Source organism: Lissotriton vulgaris, chromosome 3_1 (genome assembly GCF_964263255.1).
Source record: "Lissotriton vulgaris chromosome 3_1, aLisVul1.2, whole genome shotgun sequence".
In the NCBI taxonomy this organism is placed as follows: domain Eukaryota; kingdom Metazoa; phylum Chordata; class Amphibia; order Caudata; family Salamandridae; genus Lissotriton; species Lissotriton vulgaris.
The window spans coordinates 904,747,182-904,770,869 of record NC_141689.1 but is presented as its reverse complement, the minus strand read 5'-3'; the positions used below and the strand labels follow the sequence as shown (position 1 = coordinate 904,770,869).

Here is a 23,688-nt window from a genome sequence, read left to right as displayed (position 1 = left end):
TTTCCTAATTCTTTCAGAAACATTTTTTAAACTCAAATTCACTCATTAAACTAATATACTATTAATGGAAAAAGATATTGTTAGAATTTTTAAGAGGGACTACCCATCACCTGTATTTGGAAATTTAACTTCAGATATTGAATGGTGGTTGGTAGATTTCATTCGCCCATCTAGTTCCACCAATTTTGAAACTCTACTCAGCACTGAAGCCTTATAACAAAGCCTAAGACATCCCATATTCTGTAGCTAAAAATGTCCTCACTCTCTTTTAATGCTGGATGCTGAAGAGATGACACATAACCACATATTATTATTAACTTGATTAATAAAGGCGAAAGAGTGATTTGAATGAAACTTGCCAAAGCTGTTGTTATGGGTAAACTGATTCTCCTGTAGTAGCTCCACACAATTTGAGTAGCCATCAGAAATGTAACAATGCAGGCATTGATCTACTTTCTGATTACGATGTTCAGTCACCATCTTTTTGTGGAGGATTTCTAAATGAATATCCCAATGATTAATCGTTAACACTGACTAGACAGGAGGCTCTCCACAAAGACAAGGTAAACTGGTTGCTGTGGGCTGACTCTAGCACTCCGGGCATCCCATGGAGCTGCTTTTCTCCAGGAATAACCCAGAAATAAATATACTAAAGTCAAGTCACCACATATTCCTTTACACAGAATAAACTGTCCTAATTTGGTCAGAGAATTTATTAATATTGAAATTGCGGAAAACACCTTGCATCTTGGTAGGTTCTCAATAGAATCTGTACGTTCCCTAGGCTCAGACTTGCACATAGAATGCGTCAGACTGTAAACAATATATTGTAATACTGAACCAAAAAAACCATCTAACTGATTTATGTGTCCAGCCAAATGTGGATTGTTGCACCAGTCCAGTCACATTGACACTTCCTAGCTGGAAGGTACAAGTGAGATTTGACATGAAGAAGATCTTTGTAAAAAAATCATCCAATGTACTGCTTTTCTCAGTGAGTCAAGGTTGTCTGGAACAAAGTGTTGATTGAATTCATTAAAAAAAATCATACACAGGGGCCTTGTAAAAAAAAAATGTCAAAGTACGGGTGAAGATTTACATCACTGTTGGCATCAACATTTTTCCTTTCTAAAACATCTACAAACTATCTCAGGCAAGCAACTGGTAAGCAGATTTGAGATGTACTTCTAGAGGAGGCTCCTCTTCTCTCATTATAAAGTTGTTCATAGTGAAAACTCCACAGAGAGAGAATGGAATGTTCAAGTGCTCATATTATCTTCATGTTGAAATATTTTTATCTTGTGAAAAAGTCTCCCTTACAGTCACACACATCTGTGCCTGATACCTTCACTATCCCATCCTGGGAGGGGAATTATACAGCCCTTGGCTGGAGTAAATTTTCATTCCCTTTCGCGGGTGAGAAGAGGTCAGTAAGGAGTTAGGGAATGTACCTTTGAGGACATTCACACACTTCCAAGGCAACCACATGTTGGATTGCCCACTTCCCACCCCTTGAGTGGGATTTACTACTGAGGATTTCTTCACACTAGTCGCAGAGAAATCAGCACAGTCACAATTGATTTGCAACTGTCAGGAATCCCTTTGTGAAAAAGGGTACATTATTTTACATATATGCTGAACATCAAATTTACCTTTACGAAAAAGGCCCTAAATAATTTTTGTCTGAAACTCTCATTAATACTGGATGTACCCGGAACCCTGCTCAAGTATCTACCACAATTCTTGTCAGGGGGAAACACAAGCAACCTCAAATTAACCTGTGCTCAATCCTCTGGTAGGCTGGCACAAAAGCAGTCCGGCTTAACTTAAAGCAATGTGTGAAATATTTATACTGCACTTTAAATAGTAATATAGTGAAAGCACACCATAAAAAAAATCCCACACCAATAAAAAAAAATAGAGTAAAATGTACTAAATTTTAGACCAAAACAACAAAAAAACACTGGCCAATTAGTAAAAAATGCCAACTACAGTTATCGGGTCGCGGTAGACTGGGTCTAAGTCACAAGTTCCATCCGACCGCAATGGACCATGGGCCGGGTATAAGACTGAATTCAGTCTGCTGGGAAAGTACTTTGTGGGCCTGGCCATCAAGATGTGAAGTGCTTACATCAAGATGGTCAGGGCAGCATTGAGGAGCCATCGACGAGGAGCTGCAATGGAAGGTCTGGCATTGAGATGCATCGGGCAGCACCAGAGTCGATGACCATTGATGAGGGTCAGCGGTGCGAGATCCTGTGTGAGGAAGCCAGGCTTGCGGAGACTTATTATGTGTTGGCGCAGGGGACACGATGTCTTCCACTGGGCCGGTGTCAGCGTTGAGCAGTGTCGGTGTTGAAAAAGCCGCTTGTGCTTGCCAGGGCTTGTGCTGAGATGCATCGAGGAGCAGCTACATCACGCTAGGCCAGAGTCATATGGAGGGCTTCGTGGAGATGCATCAATGTCGAAGAAGCCTCTTATGTCCCTGTGGCTTTGAACAGGGGGTCAGACAACTAACCCTTGGAGATTTACTGGAGTTTTGGGTCCACACAGGCAGGCTACATTCAGCTGGGCACCTCACAGCAGCAGGAGAGTCCTGGTGCATTAGCATTCAGGCCTTGTGTAGTAAAGCAGCCCTTGTTCAGCAAGCAGGCCAGCATGGCAGACTTCAGAGCTGGGTAGTCCTTCTTCCTTGCAGAGTCCAAAGATACAGAGGCAATCTGAAGAGTTGGGTCTGAGGACCATTATTTATCCTTTGTGCTAGCTTTAAAGTGGGAGAAGTTACTACAGGCTCCCACCCCCTAAGGTGTCTGCAACTTCCTCCCTCCCTGTTTGTCTGGGGCCACAAAATACTAGTGTGAAACCCTTTGTGAGTGTGTTGAGGCAGATTTTTTGTTATGTGCAAATGTGGTAGGCAACATCTCTGCTCCTCTATCAAGTCAGAGTTGGGGCATCCTGCCAACAACAATCCCCCTTTGTCTTACAGTCTGGAGGTTATACACAAAGATTAAATACTAGCCACACCTAGTCATGTGATCCAGGATACAGGCTTGGAGCACCACATGGTTGGGACATAAAAATACCAACTTTCTAAAAGTGCCATTTTCAGAATTGTTATTTAAAATCCAACTATTCCATTAAAGAGCGTTTTAAATTACAATTCTTTAGAAACAAAACTTGACATTTCTACCTGCTCCCTATTGAAAGTTATCACTATTAAATACAATAAGGTAACACAATGTTATCCTATTGGAGAGGTAGGCCTTTCAGAAGTGAGAAACACATTTAAGAGTTTTTCACTGCCAGGAAATGTAAGACTCAAAAGTAAATGTTCAACATTTTACATATACTCTACCTTGCTCTATAATCTGCTTATGGCCCACCCTGGGGATGATTTAGTTGTAATAAAAAGAAAGGTTTTGGCTTAGGAAAAGGTCTATCTTACCAGGTTGAAGTGACGGTTTAAAACTGCACCACAGGCTGCAATGGCAGACCTGAGACATGTTTAAAGAGGCTACTTAAGTGGGTGGCACTGTAAGTGCTGCAGACCCACTAGCAGCTTTTAATTTACAGGCCCTAGATGCATGTTGTACCACTTTATAAATAAATTACATGTGCCAATTTGTTGTAAGCCAATTCCACTATGTTTAAGGAAGTGAGCAAAAGCACTTTACTCTTAAAGTCAATAAAAACAGGTTCATAACACATGAGGGTGAAGGCAACATTTTGGAGGTTCCCCTCAGAGAGGGCCAAGTCCAACAGTATTAAATTTAAGTATTTTAATGTGAGTATTGCTCAATATTGCCCACATCTGCGAGGAAGCCTTTGCCTATTCAGCAGCCATGATTGGACACGGATATCAACTTGCTTTTAAGGGCAATCTTTTCTCTATGCAATTTTAATAATTTCTTAATTAATGAGTCCTGCCTACAAGCATACCCTATAGTCAACAATCCCTTTAGTGTCTCAGGAATTTGTGGGAATTCTGTCCAGATCTCCCGGGCAATTCCTGCTAGCTTGGTATACTGTAGGAACTGAATAGGTCTTACCTCAAAGGCTTTCTAATCTTCAGGGAAGGTGGAATAGTAAAACCCCCTCTTTCCACCACACTTCAGTTAGGTCGTACACAAATGTCAGAAATCATAATGCTTTTTAGTGAAATATTCTTCCGCCACCTATGACGTGCAATGCACAGTTGTTAATCTGAGCCACACAGCCGCAGCTCTGATCATCACCCACCTTAAAAATTAATCTAAAATTGCTGGCATAGTTCCTTGCAAGACGAAACATGGCACTGATACCTCTTTCATAAACCAAAGGACAAACCAGAGATATTTTCTAATGACAGACTCATTCTGGGCTAAATACTAAAAATGCAGCACAAAGATAATGGAGACAATTGTGATCACACTTTTCCCTGACACAAAAAAACCAATGAGTTTAAATACTTCCACTCTATTGTCCATTCCTGCTGCAGGACTGAGATCAAGACAGCGAGCATCCGAGAAGAGAGACTCACAACTTGTGACAAAGAGAGAGAGTGTTCTCTGATAGTACTGGACCTATAAGCAGTTTTTCCCACCATCAACAATACAGTTTTGCTTGAAAATTTGAGATTGTATGTTGAAACAAATGGTATCTCCTTCACAGATCTCACTGTGGTGTTCTCAAACCATTCAGAGCCAAACTTGATTCCATACCTCAAAGTTTAGTCTGCCTGGCAGATCTTTTCATTGCTCCTGGGCCTGATATCTTAAATCTTGGATGGCCAAAACATTGGTTATTACATGATTACACGCAGATATACCGCTTATCAAAAGAACAAAATCGTACACATCATGAGGAAGCTGTGATAAGTAAATCAACAGGTGCTGCAAATAAAATGTTCTGACTAAAAAGCCAGAAGACAGAGGTATATTGCTCGTGGGCACAACAATGTACTGTAGTTCTGTGCCTTTCATCAGCTTGGTCTTTGTGGGTCAGTCGCAATGCCCATCCCAGCTGGGCACCATCTGAAGACACCAATCCTATCCTCCTTCTCCCTATAACCTTGAACTGCCCCTTTCTTTAGTAACATCTCACCAGGACTACTGTTACAATGTCCAAATATGGCTCACTAGGAGGACCCTGGGAAAATTCATACTGTCTCACAATCTTGTAGTTTGATGCTCATTTGAAATAAGCACCCTTATCGCCTATAGTAATGTTTGCGTCATTGGCTCCTAGTCAGAACGAAATCTCACCTCAACTCCCTTTGAATGATTCAAAATTCTAATCAAAGCCACACCCAATGCTACCCAACTAGAGTCTTGCAATTGTATGATCCAGAGAATTAACTGTTGATCACTTACTATGAAGCTATTCACCAATCCCTTTCTCAATCTTACAATTTATAGTGACCGGTCCCTCCAGCATATAGATAGACATATCTTCTGAACACTTTAAGAAGATTTTCTAATGTGTTGGAGAGGCCTGAAAAAACAACAATTTCACTAGTCACATACTAAAACATAATAAAAGTAGCAAAATATACTCCACCATAATTTGCATGTTCTCCAAACACCCTACAATCTTCTGGTCTAGCACAGTTGACCAGCTCTTAACATTTCAGTTGCCACATTAAAGGCTTTTCTATCAATAACTACAGGTCCAAGTAGGAAAACCAGGATTACAGCCTCACATTACAACGCAGACATTAGCAGGACAGACCTGCTGGACTGCCAGACTGTGCATTGGTTGTTTTCATTCTCAGTTGTATCCATGCTTCTTCAGTGCATAGAGCTGGCTAACATGCAACATACAGTCCTCCACAATATCTCAGGCCAGAGATCAACAGGTCTAACATTACATTGTATTTCCACCTTGAAAGATGTTCAGTTACATATCATATACAACAATATTGGGATTGGGCCTTTCTGCACTGGGTGCTAATTGCCAGCACATCCATTGTTTGCAATTGCATGGTAGAAAATATATAGGTAGTGTTAGACCCGGGATTCCTGGTTAGCTGAGGTAGGTACCTTAGGTCAAGTAGGGACCTGCGTTCCAACGTCAGGGAAAGGAAGGTCACCTTCTGATGTAGCCCCGCTCACCCCCTCGGTAGCTTGGCACGAGCAGCCAGACTTATCTTCAAGGCAAGTTTGTAAAGTATTCACAACCACGCTCACAATAACCCAATGATGACATCACAAATAGACTCCACACGAGTTTTATAAAACGAGTATAACCTTTATGTAAAAAGATATATGATAAGACCACACAATATAAAACCAACATATGCGGTTGTGTAATATTTCTCCTGGCCGGTTGTTAGGCCAGCCAGGCCTTGTATATTCTGGCGATGTCAATGAGCACTTCTAAACATTCTCCTGTACTCCTAACTACATGTCATACAGTTCATAATGCTAGAATCAGATACTTTTGCAATGTAAAAATACAGTAATGCGTAACATAGTAATCAGACACTCTGCAATGAAAATAATGCAATGTGTAATGCAACAATCAGGCACTTTGCAAGGTAAAACAATGCAATGCGTAACCCAACCACCAGAAATGTCGTTCTGCAATAATAAGGCAATGTGTATACACTAATGAGGTAATTCGTTATGCAGGAATAATACAATGCACAATACGCTAATCAGGTAGTTCATTATGCAGGAACAAGACAATGCGTCATACGACAATCAAGTAGTTCATTATACAGAAATATTGCAAAGTGTTATAAGTCAGTCAGGTACTCTGCTGTCAGAAATGGTACACTACAAAGTACACTCAGGCCCTGATCACCGGGCCTTAGGCGGTCTCACCGCCTCCTCTTCTGACCTTCAGTCAGCCTCTCACAGTTGCCCCCAACATAGTACAATGTAATTCCAAAGAGCAGATTCGCGCTCCGGCCCCTATGCCACCACTCCCTTTGGCAAGACAGCCCGTGACACGAGCCGAAGCAGAGGCTCTCTCTGCCAACACGAGAGAGAGGACGAGAGCGCCTCCCTTTGAGCCCGCGCCCCGCCCCAGGAGTCGACAGATGTTACCTGGAGACGCTTACCCACTCTCCTCTCCTCATCTAGCGTCTGGGCCTCCAAGCAGGTTTGTGAGATGACAACGGTGGCTCGGGCCGGCAAGACAGCTCCTCCGTGACTGGCGGTCCGGGGCGCTGGACTTACGAAGATCTTAGGCTGCCACAAAGCACACGCACACAGCGTCGCTGAGTCTTCCTTCACTCCTGTTGCACGATCACTGGGCACTTCACACACAGGTCTCAGGCTGCACGAAAATCACAAGCACAGCACCGCTGAGACTCTCTTTACTCCTGTGCTCACGATAACACAGCGAATCCTCACAAAAGTCTTCCGGTGCACAAAGCACCCACACACAGCAGCGATGAGACTCACGAGGATTCCAGTGTACATGATAACAAGGCAAATCCTCACGAAGGTCTCACAGTGTAAAACGCACACGCTCACAGTGTCGATGAGACTCACTTGGATTCCGGTGTACACAATAACAAGGCAAATCCTCACGAAGGTCTCACAGTGCACAACGCACACGCTCACAGCGTCAATGAGAGTCACTTGGATTCCGGTGCACACGATCACTGGACAATCCTCACAACGGGGTTCAGGTTGCACAAAGCACATGCACACAGCGTCACTGATCCTTGCTTGGATTCCAGGTGCTCACTATTGCAGGCCGATCCTCCTGAAGGTCTCAGTGCTGCACAAAGCACAAGCACACAGCGTCACTGAGACTCACTTGGACACCAGGCGCCCACGATTACAGGCAGTTCTTAAGAGGGTCTCAGACTGCAACAGCAAGCTCCCACAGCGCCGCTGAGACTCTCCTCGAAACTTTTATGTTCCTGTGTTTCCAAACAGGGAGCCAGCTCACCTAAGGCATAGTTACTTCAGGACACAGCAAAGTCCTTCAAGCAGGGGGACACAGCACACATCAATGTCCCTTTAGCCTTTCCTTGGTTGAAACAGCAACCTGCAGGGCAGCCCCAGAGCACACAGCAAGGGCCAGTCCTATCCTTCAATCTCTTCAGTTGTTTCTTCCTTGGCAAAGGTTCTCTTTACCACGAAGTAGCTCCAGTCTTGTTCACACTTGATCAAGCCATTCTAAAAAGTACAGGGGCTTCAGCTCGCACAGTTATACCCCTCAATGGCTTTGAAGTCTTTGTGCTTCAGGGGGAACTGCCCCCTGTTCAAACCAGTTCTGGTTGCCTCCCTGCCAGTGACCTCTCCTTTTGATTAGCGGGAGTCTGGATTCTCAATCACTCAGCAAGAGATGGGCCAATTGTTTTATAGCAGCAACCCAGGCTTCTTCACCTCTAAGGGCTTCTCCTCCCCCTACACTCCAGATGCAGGCCAGCCTGTTGCTGTCTCACCTCCTCCCCTGGGTCAAGTCATTTCCCAGATCCTATCGTTTTTAAATCCAGACAGTCAATTTACAGCCAGGCAGAGACACACAGAAATGTTAGAGCAAAAAACTCAGCCACTTCTAAAAGAGTGGCTTCTGAACACACAATGCAAAACCAACCTTCATAAAAAGCTGTGGTATTACATTGTGAGTTCAGGCATACTAAACGTCATCTTTCCATCGTAAGCCCTTGGGAAGATAGGCTGGAAAACATATTACATAGCCTTCCCATTCTATTATATGGTCAAGATGGCCTTTCAACAGTGGAAAACGAAAATGGAGATTATTTCACTGTCAGGACATGACACACACCTTAGTACATGTCCTACCTTTCACATTCACTGCACCCTGTCCAGGGGGTACCCTAGACCTACCATAGGTGTGTCTGATGAGCATAGAAAGGGGAGGGTAAGGTCTGACAAGTGAGTGCACTTGACAGAACAACATGGCTGTTTAACAAACTGCGTGCAGGCCCAACAACGGTAGGCCTGAGTTCCTTATTTAAGGCTACTTGTGTGGGTGGCACAAATAGTGCTGGAGGCCCACTAGTAGCAGCTGCATTACCAGCCCTGGCACACATAGTGCACTTCACTAGGGACTTCACTTAGTAAGGCAAACATACTAATCATGGACAACCAATTACCATTACTTTATACATGGAACACTTACACTTTGACACTGTTTAGCATGGCGAAATGTCCAAAACATTTAAGCCAGTCAAAAATAGCGGCGGTAGAGGCAAAAAGTCAGGGGTAATCACACCAAGAAGTGCCAGGTCTAACAGGTTGTCTATGATTTATGAGTGAAAAATTGAGATACAGATTGTGCAGTTGGCAGTAAACAACTTATTGTCACACAAGCAAGTAACGAAGAAAGGGAATATTTATGAAATTGTACCTTATTAGAGGAGCACCAGCTTGGCCAAAGAGGTTGCTATTGCTTTGAGAAGGTCTCCCCGAATTCTTAGCGCTGGCTGCTCTGTAGGTAAATCGCAGTTGGCTGGAAACTCAGTGGACCTTCACCACCATTTTTAATCACACCACTTGAAAGGTGTGAAAAAGGCAATTGAACCTCACCTGATATTGGAAAGGTGGCCATGGAGAGTACATCCTTTACGGGTTTCATTTATTGAACTCCTTGTTTTTTCTGCTTAAGCACCTTAGTTCCACAGTTACCACATTACCAAACGCACTTTTATGCTGTTATTTTTCATTAGCATCCATTGAAAATTGTATATTCAAGGGGCTGCAACATTACCTGCAGAAGTAGTGCCGTCCAAACTTTGCCCAGTGGTCTTTCACAATCTCTTCCACACTCTGTTTTCTTGATGCGAGGATGGAAAGCCAAACGAGTACTGCCCAGAGTCCATCTTTCTCTCTGAGGTGGTCAGAACCTGTGGTGACAAGAATGTGGCAAATTTACCCAAGCCAGTAAGCATCATTGAGCTCCATAGTGTTTTATAGAAGACATTCCTTCACTGTACAACAAGGGTTATTTTAACTTTAGTTACGGAAAATAGTCCCCATGATCAAGGACTTTACTGCAAAATCCCCCCAGTATCTCCTATTACTAACTTCGTCAACGCTCAAGACCCGCAAATGAAACCTACTTAGCCTTCATCAGGACTCTGTCGGTAATGGCCCCTGGATCTGGGAGGGTTCAAATATTCTCCTTCTTATTCTCTGCGAAATCCAACAGTCCAGGCCCAACCCTTTGCATCACCCTCACATAGCTGGTGGCTAAATGTTTACTTACAATAGACAGCTCTTCTCTAATGTGCTTATTACTCCATACATATGGATAGATGGCTCCTTGAGCCAGGAAGTGCAGCTCTGATGCAGTTGTCCTTACGGTAGGTCCAAATTACTTCCATGCATTTGACTGTTCCTCAGACATTTCTACCACCAGCATAGAGGTCCCAACTAAGGGTCTGCTGTGCACTTTCACTAGGACTTCTCTACCTCGACTAATGGTCTGCTGTGGCCTGCACTGGCTGTGGATATTGAGGGGATGCAAAAAGTGTTTCATCTTTTAATACACACCAGAAGTGGGTGAAGTAGTCAAGGAAACTTCTAAATTTCTTCATTGCTTCTGCCAACACAGCCTCATCTGAAGGTCTGGTAATGTAGCTAAATCTACTTGTTGCTTTTTATTCTAAATAGTCCCTGCTTCAGGCTTCCCTAGTGAATGCTGTTTGCAACATGCTTCTTCGGCACTCTGTTTCCCACCTTCTTTCTGCCTCATACACTATCACTGCTCACTGCTGTCTGCCATCCTTCCTTTTCTCACTCTATTCTCCTGCTGAAAGCTCTCTAGCACCTCTTCCGGCTGTTTGCTCCCTTGTTTCAGCTCTCCTGCTGCCAGCTCTCTAGCACCTGTTCTGGCTGTATGTTCCCTTGTTTCACCTCCCCTGCTGGCAGCTGTCTACCACCTGTTTGGCTGCCTGCTCCCTTGTTTCAGCTCTCCTGCTGCTAGCTCTAAATCACCTGTTCTGTCTATCTGCTCCCTCGTTTCAGCTCTCCTGCTGGCAGCTCTCTAGAACCTGCTCTGGATGTCTGCTCCCTTGTTTCAGCTCTTCTGATAGCTGTATTGTGATAGTTGCTATCCCGCTGTTTTCCCACAGGAGTCTCTAGCCAGCCCTTTTGTCGTCTGAGTGGATAAATGAAAATTTAAAGTAAAGTGTAGATGAACAGATGGATGAGTGCAGTAAAGATGTATGGATGAATGGATGAGGGAATGCTCAGATCAGTGAATGGGTGAATGGATGGTTGAATGCACAGTTAGGTGACTGGTTGAAGAGGTGAGTATGTATGTGGATAAATGGGTGAGGAAATATATGGATGGATGGGTACGACTATCAGTAAGTGCATAATGGGTGCTGTCATTTTGGTGGATATGAGCTATTGTCTACTCCCTGCTGCAGTTCACTTACCCATGCACTCACCATTTCCTCTATCCATGCTTTCATTCACTAACACATTCATACATCAATCAATCAATCAATCATGGGTTTGTTGAGTGCAACAACTCACGCGTAAGGGTCTCAAGGCGCGCGGGGGGGGGGGGGGGAGTGCGAGGCGCCGGGTTCAGTACATCAAGGAGGCCGTCTATTGAAGAGAAGAGCCATGTTTTGAGGGCCCTCGTGAAGTTGGGGAGTGAGGTCGTGTGTCTGAGGTGGAGTGGAAGGGCGTTCCAGGCTCTGGCCCTGAGGAAGCGGCCTTGTGATCTTGACTCCCTGGTGTGTGGGACCATGTCGTAGGAGAGCTGGGCTGATTGTAGGGTCCTTTGGGGTTCGGATGCGAGGATGAGAGTCGGCTATTCAGGTATGCTGGTTCGGTGTTGTGGAGGGCTTTGTGTGCGTGGGTAAGAATCTTGAAGGTGATTCTTGCCTCGATGGAGTGCCAGTGGAGTGTACGCAGGTGCTGGATGATGTGGCAGTGTCGTGGCAGGTTGAGGACTAGTCTGGCGGCAGCGTTCTGAATGTTTTGAAGTTTGCAGGTGAGGTTTTTGTTGATTCCGGTGTAGAGTGCGTTGCCGTAGTCGAGTCTGCTGGTGACTAGGGTGTGTATGACGGTCTTTCTGTGTTTGAGGGGGGATCCATTTGAAGGTCTTGCGTAGGAGGTGGAGGATGTGGAAGCAGGAGGATGCGACGGAGTTGATCTGGCGATCCATTTTGAGTTTGGAGTCCAGGATGATTCCGAGGTCGCATGCGTGGTCCGTGGGGGTGGGCAGGCTTCCTAGGGCACGGGACCACCAGGTGTCATTCCATGCATCGGGGTGTGGGCCCATGATGAGTACTTCCGTTTTGTCCTTGTTGAGTTGTAGACAGCTGCTCTTCATCCATTTGGTGACTGCTTCCATGCCTTCTTGAAAGTTGTGTTTGGCTGCGTTGGGTTCGTTGGATAGGGAGAGGATGAGTTTGGTGTCTGCGATGGAGAGGTTGATGGTGTGGCGAAGCATCAGGGCGATGGTGTAGGTGGCTCTGTTGAAGATGTGGTCGGGGCAGGGGTCCCTGGGGGCCCCGGAGTGGATTGACTTCATCATCTTCAGTGTGTCTTCATCGGTGAGAGTTGTCCAGCTGTCAATCGTTGGCTTCAAGTTGTCGGGGTTGGTTGGGGTGGGTTCTGTGTGTTGGCTATCTTCGTCAAAATTGTTGTAAATGTTCTTGATTTTGTGGTGGAAGAAGGTGCTGAGTTTGTCGCAGAGGTCTTGTGAGGGAGGGATGTCTATAGATTCACTGATGGGTTGAGTGAACTCCTTGATGACGCTGAAGAGCTGTTGTGCGCGTTCCTTGGGATTCTGTCTTCGATAGCTTTCTTTCTTGTATTCCTGATGAGTTGGTGGTGGGCGTTGGTGGCGGCTCTGAAGTTGTTGTGGGCTTCTGTAGATTTGGAGTTTCTCCAGGCCTTCTTGAGGCGGCGGTATGTGTGTCTGGACTCCTGGAGTTCGATGGTGAACCAGCTGGCTTTCCTGGCATGTTTGTGGTTGTTCTTCTTGAGGGGGGCTAAGGTGTTGGCGCAGTCAGAGATCCATCTGTGCAGGTTTTCGGGGTCGTCCTTGTCCGTGATCGTTCGGGTAGAGTTGCCAAGTTTGGTGGTGAGCAGGTCGTCTGTAATTTTGGTCCAATTTCTCAATGGGAGCAGGTGCTGCGTTTTGTGGATGGTGGGTGTACTGAGGGAGAAATGTATGCAGCGATGGACTGTCCACGGTAGTTCAGTGGTGTGGCTGAAAGTGATGGAGTTTCCTGTTGTGAAAATGGGGTTGCGGGTGCGTCCTGCTGACTGTGTGAGTTGTGTCACGATCTGGCGGAGGCTAATGTTGTGGAGGTTATCCAGGAGAGATTTGGTTTTGGGGTCTTGTTGGTTGTCGAGGTGGAAGTTGAGGTCTCCCAGCAAGGTGTAGTTGGAGGACGCGATGGCCTGCGGGGTGATGCTGTCCATGATGGCGTTGATGAATGGTCCTCGGGGTCCGGGGGGTTGGTAGATGAGGGTTCCCCGGAGGGTGGTGGCAGGGCTGGCCTATATCTTGAAGGGTAGGTGTTCCATCAGGTCTGTGGGCTTGTCAGAAAGTGTGCTCAGTTGGACAGTGGATTTGTGGAAGATGGCAATCCCCGCCCCAAGGCGGTGGGTTGGTCCTTCTGGGAGATCTTGTATCCTTGGGGAATGGTGGTGGCGATATCGGGTCCCGAGGTGGTATTAGTTCAGGTTTCAGTGAGGAACACGAAGTCCGGGGTTGTGCTGTCGAGGAGTTCCGAGATTTCGGTGGCGTGTTTGTGGAGGAATCTGACATTGAGGAGGATGCATTGCAGGGTTTTTGGTGCTGTTGCGTTGTTGCGGGTGGGTTGTGCTAGGTCTGTGGTCTTACGCAAATAAATGATGGACGAAATGATGAATGAATCATACATTCACCCCCAGTCAGGAGATCTGGGTTAAATCCATTGTTCTTTTGCTCAACATGATGCCACCCCAGTTTAGACCCAGCCATATGCAAATCAGTCATGATGCTGCGCCTCATGGGAACAGTCCAGACTGAACTGCCAAGCCAGGTCCTCCCTGGACCGGAAACAAGCATTCTGGGACCGGTTTCAGGGTATGTCATCCTTCAACAGCCAGGGAAGCTGGAATCCAGTGGCACAGTGAGCTAGGGACCCACTTCTGGGCATACCCATCCCACATAGGGCAAAAAGTGCTGTGGTCTTGGCAGAGCTGCAGGTGTGGCGGAAGCGGTGACAGCTGAAGGGACCATCTGTGTCGGCTGGTGAAGCTGGCTTGCAGTTGTTGTTGCGGCCTGGATGGAGTGCGTAGAGTGCAGCTGGGTTGCAGCATTTGCGGTTCGGAAGTCTAGGGTTCCTGGTGCTGGTCGCGGTCGAGTCTTTTAGTCTTTCAGTACAGCAGCTGCTCTCCTTAACACCCATTTGGCATTTGTCTTTCACGGAAGCCCTGATGAGGTCTTAAATGATATGCTCTCTACAGTGAGGCACAGCAGTAGAGAAACTGCTGTAAAGCAAGAAAGCCAAGCAAGAGAGGAAGGGAATATAACCACAAGTAAATGGATACAAAATCAGTGACCTCTAATAAGGCACAGTCAACACAGATGTGTGCTTCCAAAGTTGACATTAACAAACTATGTAATGCCAGGCTTAAAAAGGCAGACAAACGTATAATTCTTAGGCAATAGAAATAGCATACACTTTAATGCCTGCTGTTACTCAACTCCCACCAGGAAAAAACAACAGTCATACCAAATTACCTGACCAAACAGAGTCACTGCCCACTGGCTTTCTGCATCGTACCATTTATGTAGCTCGAGCTCATCTTGTGCTTTCTCCCTCTCCAAGGGTGCCCTTTGCACCGTCAAACTCCAGAACAACAAACTGTAACTCCCACCTGCTCACAGCCAGCCATTTCTGTATTCCTTAGATGACACTGATGCAGGTGTCATTGTGCACTGACAATTGTATTGTTTGACAAGTGCAAAATGAGATTTGTCCTGAATGCCAGTTCAAAAACGTAATTTTCATACATCAGTTGGCTGAAGCATAAATTTAAATTTACAGTGGCATCAGTGCAATCGCCATAGGATGGCCCCTTCCCACCTGATCAGGTACCTTTGACACCAATGAAGGCAAATTAGATGATTATGAGCAGGTTCAACCCCAGAAGATGGAAGTGAAGCTATCCAAGTATCCGAAAAAAATGGAGCTTTGTCCCCACTGTGCAGTGGCAAAGGTACACGAGCAAGTACAAGTATGCTTAATGCTCTGGCAGCGTGGAAGACAGTGAGAGAGAAGTAGGACTAAGGAAGGAGACAAACAAGGATGACGCCGGAAGCAAGAAGTAAACTAATTCCAGGTAGTTGGATGAAAAGGAGGAGTCAGCATGATGCGGGGTGAAGGCGAAGAGGATGACGCAGAAGCACAATGGAGGTGAAGAAGACAAAGGGAGGATGTGAGTGGAGAGTGGAACCAGAGATATGGGAACTGGAAGAGAAGGACCAATGAGCAGAGTTGGGATTAACAAGACAGGAGGATGGATAAAAAGGTAGCCTGCCAGCAATAGGGAAGGAAACAGTATAGACTAGAGCCCTGGGAAGCTAGACTGGGATCACACAACAACTCAAGTAACCCAGGGAAGAAGACGCTGAATTCTCTCCTACTGTTGTTCCAGCAGGAGCCGCTGCCACAAGCAAGTGACGGGGAAAGGTAGAAGGAACCTAAGGCACATTGGTGTGTGATGTGAACACTCCAGACAACATGTGTGCAATGGAGTGAAAGTTACGGAGTAAATGGGAACTAGCACAAATCATTGGGTGAAGGGAGAATGAGCACTGGATGTCCTTGCATTGGAATCACGGAAGCTGTAGGCGTTGGTTATCCCTAAAATAATGATACAACATTTCCTAAAGTGATTGCTCTTTGTCTCTTTTTCAGAAGAAAATTAAGTGAAGATACTCGTGGGCCAAGATCATGTGAATGGACTGCGGGGTTCAGTGACTGGGGAACAAGCAGAATAACTGCACTCTCAGCTACATACACGGGTCAGCGCTGGATATTCTAATATGGAAATGAGGATCATGCTGTGATCGAACTTGACTATCCTGAGTTTGACTTAAAATTAATAGACATAAAAATGGATCCATGCTGGTTTCAGTGCTCATTGGCTGGGACAGGGACCAAGATAATAACATTTAAAAATAATATTTGATATCATCCACCCTTGTCTCCAAGTTCTTATGGCATATCAAAAGTCACAGTTGTGACTAAGCTATATTAGGAGACTCATTTTCAGCAATCCCATTCCGACATGGTAAACAGGTCATTAATTTTTGTTCTCCATAGGCAAGCAACCAAAGCAGGCCATTATTCAATCAGTGCCCTTAACATTTTTTCAATATCATCTTTGGACCCGTCTGGGTCAAAGACAGGGAATACAATAGTGTTAGGCTGCATCCAAAATAGATGTGGGAGGGTTGAGGCCATGTAACCAGTGGGTCTCCAGCAGGTATGCTGCCAAGAGGTATTTCTGATGCCAGAGGAGGATCAAACTCCATCATCAGAAACAGAGATATCCCGCCTCCCCCCCCATCTCTAAATGAGTCAGGAAGACAGAGAGCCCCGGTGGATGGGACATCCATCTCTTTTGATCAATCTGTCCTTCTCAATGCCTACGCAGCCTACCAATGTAAATGACCAAAAGGTTAAATAGATGTCCTAAAAAAAGTGATACTACATAGAAGTAAGGTTGTAATTGTAAAGACTAAAACTGCCTCTTGTCCAGATTTTAGAACACAGGAAAACCAACAAAAAAGATCTCAAGCTGGATACCACTGCTGGTCAATAGTATCTAAAGCTACACTGGGTGGAACAGAGGCTAGTGAGGGGTTCAGATTACCAGCCAATGGCATGGTTTTTCTATGAAGAAACCTCATCTATTTCTCCATTGAGGACGATATGTCTATGAAACCTAGCCAATAATGTGTAGGCAGCTCTTTAGCTGGAGCTCCACAAAGTATTCCTCCAGGCGAGCACAACATTAACTGTTCTTTTGGGCATGTATGAGAAGGTAGTATAAATGGGGAAAAGTAAGTTCCCCATGAGGAAAGAAAATAAAAGTTAGAAATGCAGATGCACGTTTGCATTTGATTTATGCATTTGGAAATACACAAGTTCCAATTTCACATGCAGAAATCTACAACTGTCATAACTTTCTTTGACTACGTCAGGATTTGCTGAAAAAGTTGCAAATTGGCTCCAAACATCAGAGTAACCCTGCAGCAAACATGTTCACATTTTTTGTAAACCTGTGTAAACTGGGACCGCTGCATTTAAATTTATAATGTAAATTGCTTGACAACAGCTTTAACTGCTGTGGAAGAGAAGTCATGTAAATACTAATGCTACCCAAACCTGCCTGGGTTGATGCACTGTGAGCATCAAAAATAAAGTGGAGTTAGCTGTGATTTTTCGTGGCTTAATCTGAGCTGAATGTCTGTAACCTATATGGTTGACACATGTATTGGCCCGTACACAACACATGTAGCCCTTCTTCATGGGAGGCATGGAATGGATGGAGAACAAACAACAACTGGTTCACCGTAAATGCAGACATAATGACACCTGTTATCATTAAAGCAGCCAATACGGTTGTTAAAATGTCCTCTTTTTATCCAACTGCCTCAATACCATGAATTCTGACAGAAATCAAAGGCCCCGATTCACAAAGGTAAAGTGAGACCAAAGTCTAACTTTACGACTTTTGGTATTCAAAAAGGGCATTTACTACTCATAAATACCCTTTGTGAATACCAAATGTTGAACTCTACAACTTTCAGAATTCACAAAGGGCATTTACAAGTAGTAAATGCTCTTTGTGAACACCGAAAGTCTTTGTGAATCGGGACTGTTTCCCAAAACATTCACTCTGCATACTAGTTACTTTAATCTATTATCAGTTGGCGACAGGTATGTAGTCCTCTATTTTTTGCATTCACTTTTTGGAAATTGTCAGGAACTGCTTTTTGAACTTGAGGCATAATTTAGTCCAGCAGATTTCTCTAAACACCTGAACAAGCACCCTACGTGTGTCATGCGTCCAGGGACTGTGACCACAAAGCTGTAAGACTCCTAACTCCTATACTTTATAAGATGCAATCTTGTCCAACGTTTGAATGATATCTGTAGCACAAACTAGCCAATGAAGCCTTTAAAATGTTATGCAATATATACTTTGTATAGTGCACTGACAAACTCATGGCTTCTCTGAACAAACAAACATGGCAAGCAAGGATGACTGGTCGTCCCCAGATAAAGTCACTTACACGACAAGAGATTGTCAACAAGAAAATGTCAATGCCATAACATTGGGGCCTATCTCAAAGGGGAAACAGCATTTACAACGCTGTTTCCACAACGCTTGGCTTTACAACGCAGTTGTTACAACAACTGTGGTGTTACCACGCGTGCCATTATATTGCAAGTCGTATCAACAACTTGCGTGTAGGGGGCGTGCAACACCAGGGAGTGTGTTGGATTTTAAATCCAACACCTTCCCTGCTGTTGCACAAACTGGAGTAGGAATAATAATTAATGCTATTTCTAAGTCCAGAGCCTCCTACATCAAGTCGTTGATACGACTTGTGATGTAATGGCGATGTAATGGCATGCGTGGTAGCAAAGCGGCCATTGTAATTCCATGCGTGGTGAATGTATGCTTTAAAACATCATAAATTCATCTCAAAGGCATTTAGGAATTCATACATGAGTCAATCTGTTGTACTGATTAACACACTCTTGCTTGTGTTTGTGAATTGGCCACAAAACAGCTAAAATGGAATATTTAGCAAATGTTTGTATACAGTCAGAACAAATAGAAGAGATGGTCCCCGCTTTGCACCATTACTAATACGTAGTTGGTCTTTTGGGTGTCAATTCACAAATGTACGTAAAAGTACATAAAAGAGAACTCTTGTAGCTCTACTTCCCGTACTCAAAAATGTTTTTGTGAATTGCGCTCCAATGTGTGGCAAGAACAGAAGAGTTCAGACATCGGTACTAAAAGCAAGTGATCTGAAAAATGTGTTTGTAAATACATGCAGGGTCTGAGTCCAAGAACCAAGATAGATATGTTTTAAATATCTGAAGTTGAGAAACTGATGCACAGAGTTCTCTATACAAGTTTACTGCTCTGTCCATCATTTCCATGAAGCCTTTATGGAACTCTAGGGATCAAAGCCTGCCTGTTGGCTACATACTACATTCATGTCAATAAAAATACTATTATATCTGGTATTGTAAAGGCAAATTAGTTTAAATAGAAATGCATTCATAGTTTTCCCCTGTCACTTTTCTTCTATAAAAGTGAAACACTGGGCCCTTTTACCTGTGTAAGCTTAGCTTACACATGCAAATGCGATGACTGGCACGTATACATTCTTGTTTTATATTTTAAGAAACGTTAATTTTTAAACTGACATGCAATAATACTTCTGAATGCTATGACAATATGTGGAAGTGAAACTGTGTTGGGAGTGGGTGTTCCAGGATTAAAATGTCCTCTAAACTTTGTGGATACCAACAAACTTGTGAATTTGTGGATATTAACATATTTTTCTTTGCTCATTCCCACCCAGGAAATAAGCAAAACTGTTTCTAGGTTGGGAATTTAGAAGAAATATCCCGGGAATCGGAGGGCTGTAGGGAAATATTTTTCCCCTGGAGAAAAAAATCTATAAGTGCAATGACATGTTGAACTGCACTCTGTTGTATAATTGTGCATGCAGAAATACCTTTAAACCAGCGATAAAGGCAATTTCCAAAGGTTTTCCAGGAGTCCTGGGAGCCTGTGACTGTCTAAGCTCCCCAGGCTCACTCTTATAAACGTACAAGAGTGGATTCTCACATTTCTTTGTGAATTGGTCACATTGTGTTTTCTGTCAACAATAAAAGGTTTAAATATAAGTTCCAATTTCTAGTTTTATGTCGTTTTTACTGGGTTCTACTGCTATTTAGTTTGCAGTTTAGACTTCCATAAGATCCTGTTCGAAGTTTGCTGAATTTTTCCAAGCCAAAATGTGCTAGTGTTACGATAAAACACGCCCATCCTGCTCTATTGTAAGGCCCCTGAAACTTATTCTGGGTCCTTTTTACTTTGAACATAAGATTTCAATGATATAATTGTCTTTACTATAGTCCACGGCATGAAAAGGTTTAAGGGGTAGGATAAATTGTCAAGTATAAAAATAGAAAAGAATCAGCTAACTGCAGTCCCAACGAAAAAACCAGAGTAAAGGAAAGGCAGGAAACTGCTTAGACTAGGCAATCACAGGAAATATGTTTTCTTGCCATTGTCACATCTTCGCCTGTAGAGTTTTGCATCACCATGGGTTTTTTTCAGATTATAAATCAATATAAAAAGAACTATTACGACCAAACGCAGGTACAATTGGTTACTGCAGAAAGTATGTAATATCTTCGTTGTAATCATGATGCTTTTACAACTAGTTACTTTAGTCTCTAACGCTCTGCTGTACAGTGTTTCCTCTGCTTGTGGGGCTTACGCCATGTTGTCCCTATGCTGTGTGAGTGTTGTTTTGCATCTCTCACTTACTGTTTGACTTCTGGGTCGTGACGTGGTGAATGTTGTGCCCTGCACGAGGTTCCTGTGCTTCAGGTGGCTAATGTCCCTATCAAGCCCCAAAGAGGGATGCTGCTCTAGGTTTTGAGCGGTTGAGCCATAACCTGACCAGGGTCTGAACAATTATCGCCACAACAAGTTTCTCACACAGTGGCTGGAACAATTCCTCCCATGAATATTAGTAAAATCAGTAGCGAGAACTCCATGATAGTTGCCCACTTTCACAGAATACTGTTGAATCTTCACATCTGTATTCTTGAGCTGCAACGGCTGGTCCTTGCTTTTGCAATTAGGTGTGTTTTAGAAGCACATTTCCTTCTCACGTCATTTCAGTTTGCTCTGCAAGTGGTCCATGCAGAGCAACGCATGTTACTTGGCTGTAAGGAAGGCCTCTATTGCCATATTCTTTTAACTGAACCCTAACATACTGTCATACTTTTAAGAGTGATGTAGGATTATGACTTATGCAGTATTCGTTCAGTTTAAAGTTTTTATTTCGAAATTTCATTCCCTAATGTATATGATAGAAATACAATATAAGCATTAAATGCAAGACAAGTTCACTGAGTACAGCCGATGTCTCGTAAAACGTATAGTAGGTGTGTAGACCGTATCATAGTTCTTACGGTTCCGGTGCGGTCCAACGAATGCCTAATGTGGAACTAAGGATCTAAAAATGTGTGTGCATATAGCAACATTAAAAACAGTAATATACAAGCTAAAATACTGGATCAATAAAATTAAGAGAAAGGAAATATTTAAAAAGAGAATAGTAATAATGTTAGGTTTGAACTCAATAAGGGCAAGAGATAACTCTGGGGGGGGGCAAGGAACATACATTTCATAAGCAATAGGTTTCAGAATAAAAGTGCATAGGCTTCCCTTCAAAAAATCTGTTGTGGATAACTTGTACAACCTGTACTCCGAAAGACCAGTTTTTAAACAATTGTATACACAAAAGAGTGCTAAATACGGTCCTTTGCCTCAAAACCGATGTAATCAATCAATCAGGGGTTTGTATAGCGCATCTACTCACCCGTGAGGGTCTCATGGCAATGGGGGTGGTGGTGGTGGTGGGGGCATGGAGCTCAAAGGGTGATGTTTTCATCTGAAGAGCCAGATTTTGAGGTCTCTCCTGAACTTGAGAGGTGTAGGGCTTTGCCGGAGGTGGAGGGGGAGGTCGTTCCAGGTCTTGGCTGCGAAGTAGAAGGACCTTCCCCCCTTTCTGGTCTTGTAGATGCTTGACATGGTGGCCAAAGAGAGGTCGGCTGATCTGAGGTTTCTCTTGGGTGCGTGGAAGGAGAGGTGGTTGTTTATGTATGCTGGTCTGATGTTTTGGAGGGCCTTGTATGCATGCGTGAGGCGCTTAAAGGTTATTCTTCTTTTGATGGGTAGCCAGTGGAGGTCGCAGAGGTATTGGGTGATGTGGTTGCAGAGGGTGATGTCTAGGATCAGTTTGGCTGCGTCGTTCTGGACTGTCTGGAGCTTTCAAAGGAGTTTTTTGTTGATTACGGCACAGAGGGTGTTGCCGTAGTCCAGTCTGCTAGTGATGAGGGCTTGTGTGACCCTTTTTCTGGATTTGAAGGGGATCTGTCTGAAGCAGGATGGGTATACGGCATTGATCTGGCTGTTCATAGCGGGTGATGAGTCCAGTATGATGCTGAGGTTTTGTGCATGGTCTGTCGGGGTGGTGGGGTTTCCGAGGGCGGGGTCATCAGGTGTCATCCCATGCTGAGGGGGTGGAGCCAAGGATGAGGACTTCTGTTATCTCTGAGTTGAGTTTCAGGCAGCTGTCCTTCATCCAGGTGGCGACAGCTTTCATCCCTTCTTGGAAGATGTGCCTGGTGATGTTGGGTTCCTTGGTGAGGAAGAAGATGAGCTGGGTGTCATCAGCATGGGAGACAATGTTGAGCCTGTGATTTCTGACCATGTTTGCGGGGAGGGCCATGTAGATGTTGAAGAGGGTGGGGCTGAGGAAGGAACCCTGGGGTACTCCACATGTGGTTCTGAGAGTTAGGGCGGGAGTCTGACTGGCTGAGCTCTCCCTGTGAGAAATAGCTTATCTAGTCCAGGGTCTTTCCTCGGATGCTGGCATCATGGAGTCTGGTTGCTAGTGTGGGGTGGCAGATGGTGTTGAGGGCAGCTGAGAGGTCCAGGAGGATGAGGGCTGCCGTTTGTCCCTGGTCGAGGAGGTCGCGGATGTCGTCTGTGGCAGCGAGTAGGGCGGTCTTGGTGTAGTGGTTCCTGCGGAATCTGTATTGGAATATGTCCAGGATGTTTTTGGTTTCTATGAGGTTTGCTAGCTGGGTGTTGATGGCCTTTTCGATGACTTTGGCTGCAAATGAAAGCAGTAAGATGGGCCTGACATTCTTGAGGTCCGTCGTGACTGTGGAGGGTTTCTTTAGGAAGGGGTTGACTTTGGCATGTGTCCAGTTGTCGGGGAATTTGGCAGTCTGGAGGAAGTAGTTGATGGTCAGGCATAGTTTGGGTGCGATGGCCGTGACGGCTCTGTAGAAGATGTGGGGGGGACAGGGGCTTGAGGGTGCTCCGGAGTGGATGCTCTTCATGATCTTTAAGGTGTCTTCTGTCATGAGTGGGGTCCACGTTAATATGGTCTGTTGGGTGGAGTCGCTGGGGGTGGGTGCTGAGGTGATGTAGAGTTCCTGGTTGTCAAAGTTGTCGTAGAGCGTCTTAATCTTGAGGTAGAAAAAGGTGCTCAGTCCGTTGCAGAGGTCTTGGGATCTCTGTAGTTTCGCTGCCAGGTTTGACAAATTCCTGGATGATGGAGAAAAGTTCTTTGGAGTGGTGGGCATTGGTGAGGATTCTGTCTTGGAGGAAATTCTTTTTTGTGGATTTGATGAGTGGTGTGCTGTGGTGGCTGTTCTGTAGACGGTGCGTGTTTCTGGGGTTTTGCTGTTCCTCCATGTTTTTTCGAGCCGGTGGCATGATCACTTGGATTCTTGGAGTGCTGGGGTGAACCAATTTGCTTTCTTGATGTGTCGCCCTGTGGCTTTTTTGAGGGGAGAAATAGTGTCTGCGCAGTTGGAGATCCATTGGTGGAAGTTGTGTGCCAGGGTGTTAGCGTCTGGTGTCGTTGGAGGTGGGGTACTGGTGTGGGGGGTGATGAGCTGTACTTCTG

At 44.7% G+C, this 23,688-nt stretch overlaps 1 protein-coding gene across 1 annotated transcript in view; it reads right to left on the bottom strand.

The window, feature by feature from the left end:
- Positions 1-23,688, bottom strand: part of PGM5 (phosphoglucomutase 5) — an 832,754-nt gene that overhangs the window by 215,216 nt on the left and 593,850 nt on the right. The window contains exon 8 of the mRNA XM_086961233.1: positions 9,676-9,811. Within this exon, the coding sequence (XP_086817359.1) occupies positions 9,676-9,811 (136 nt within the window). The remainder of the gene's footprint in view (positions 1-9,675; positions 9,812-23,688) is intronic.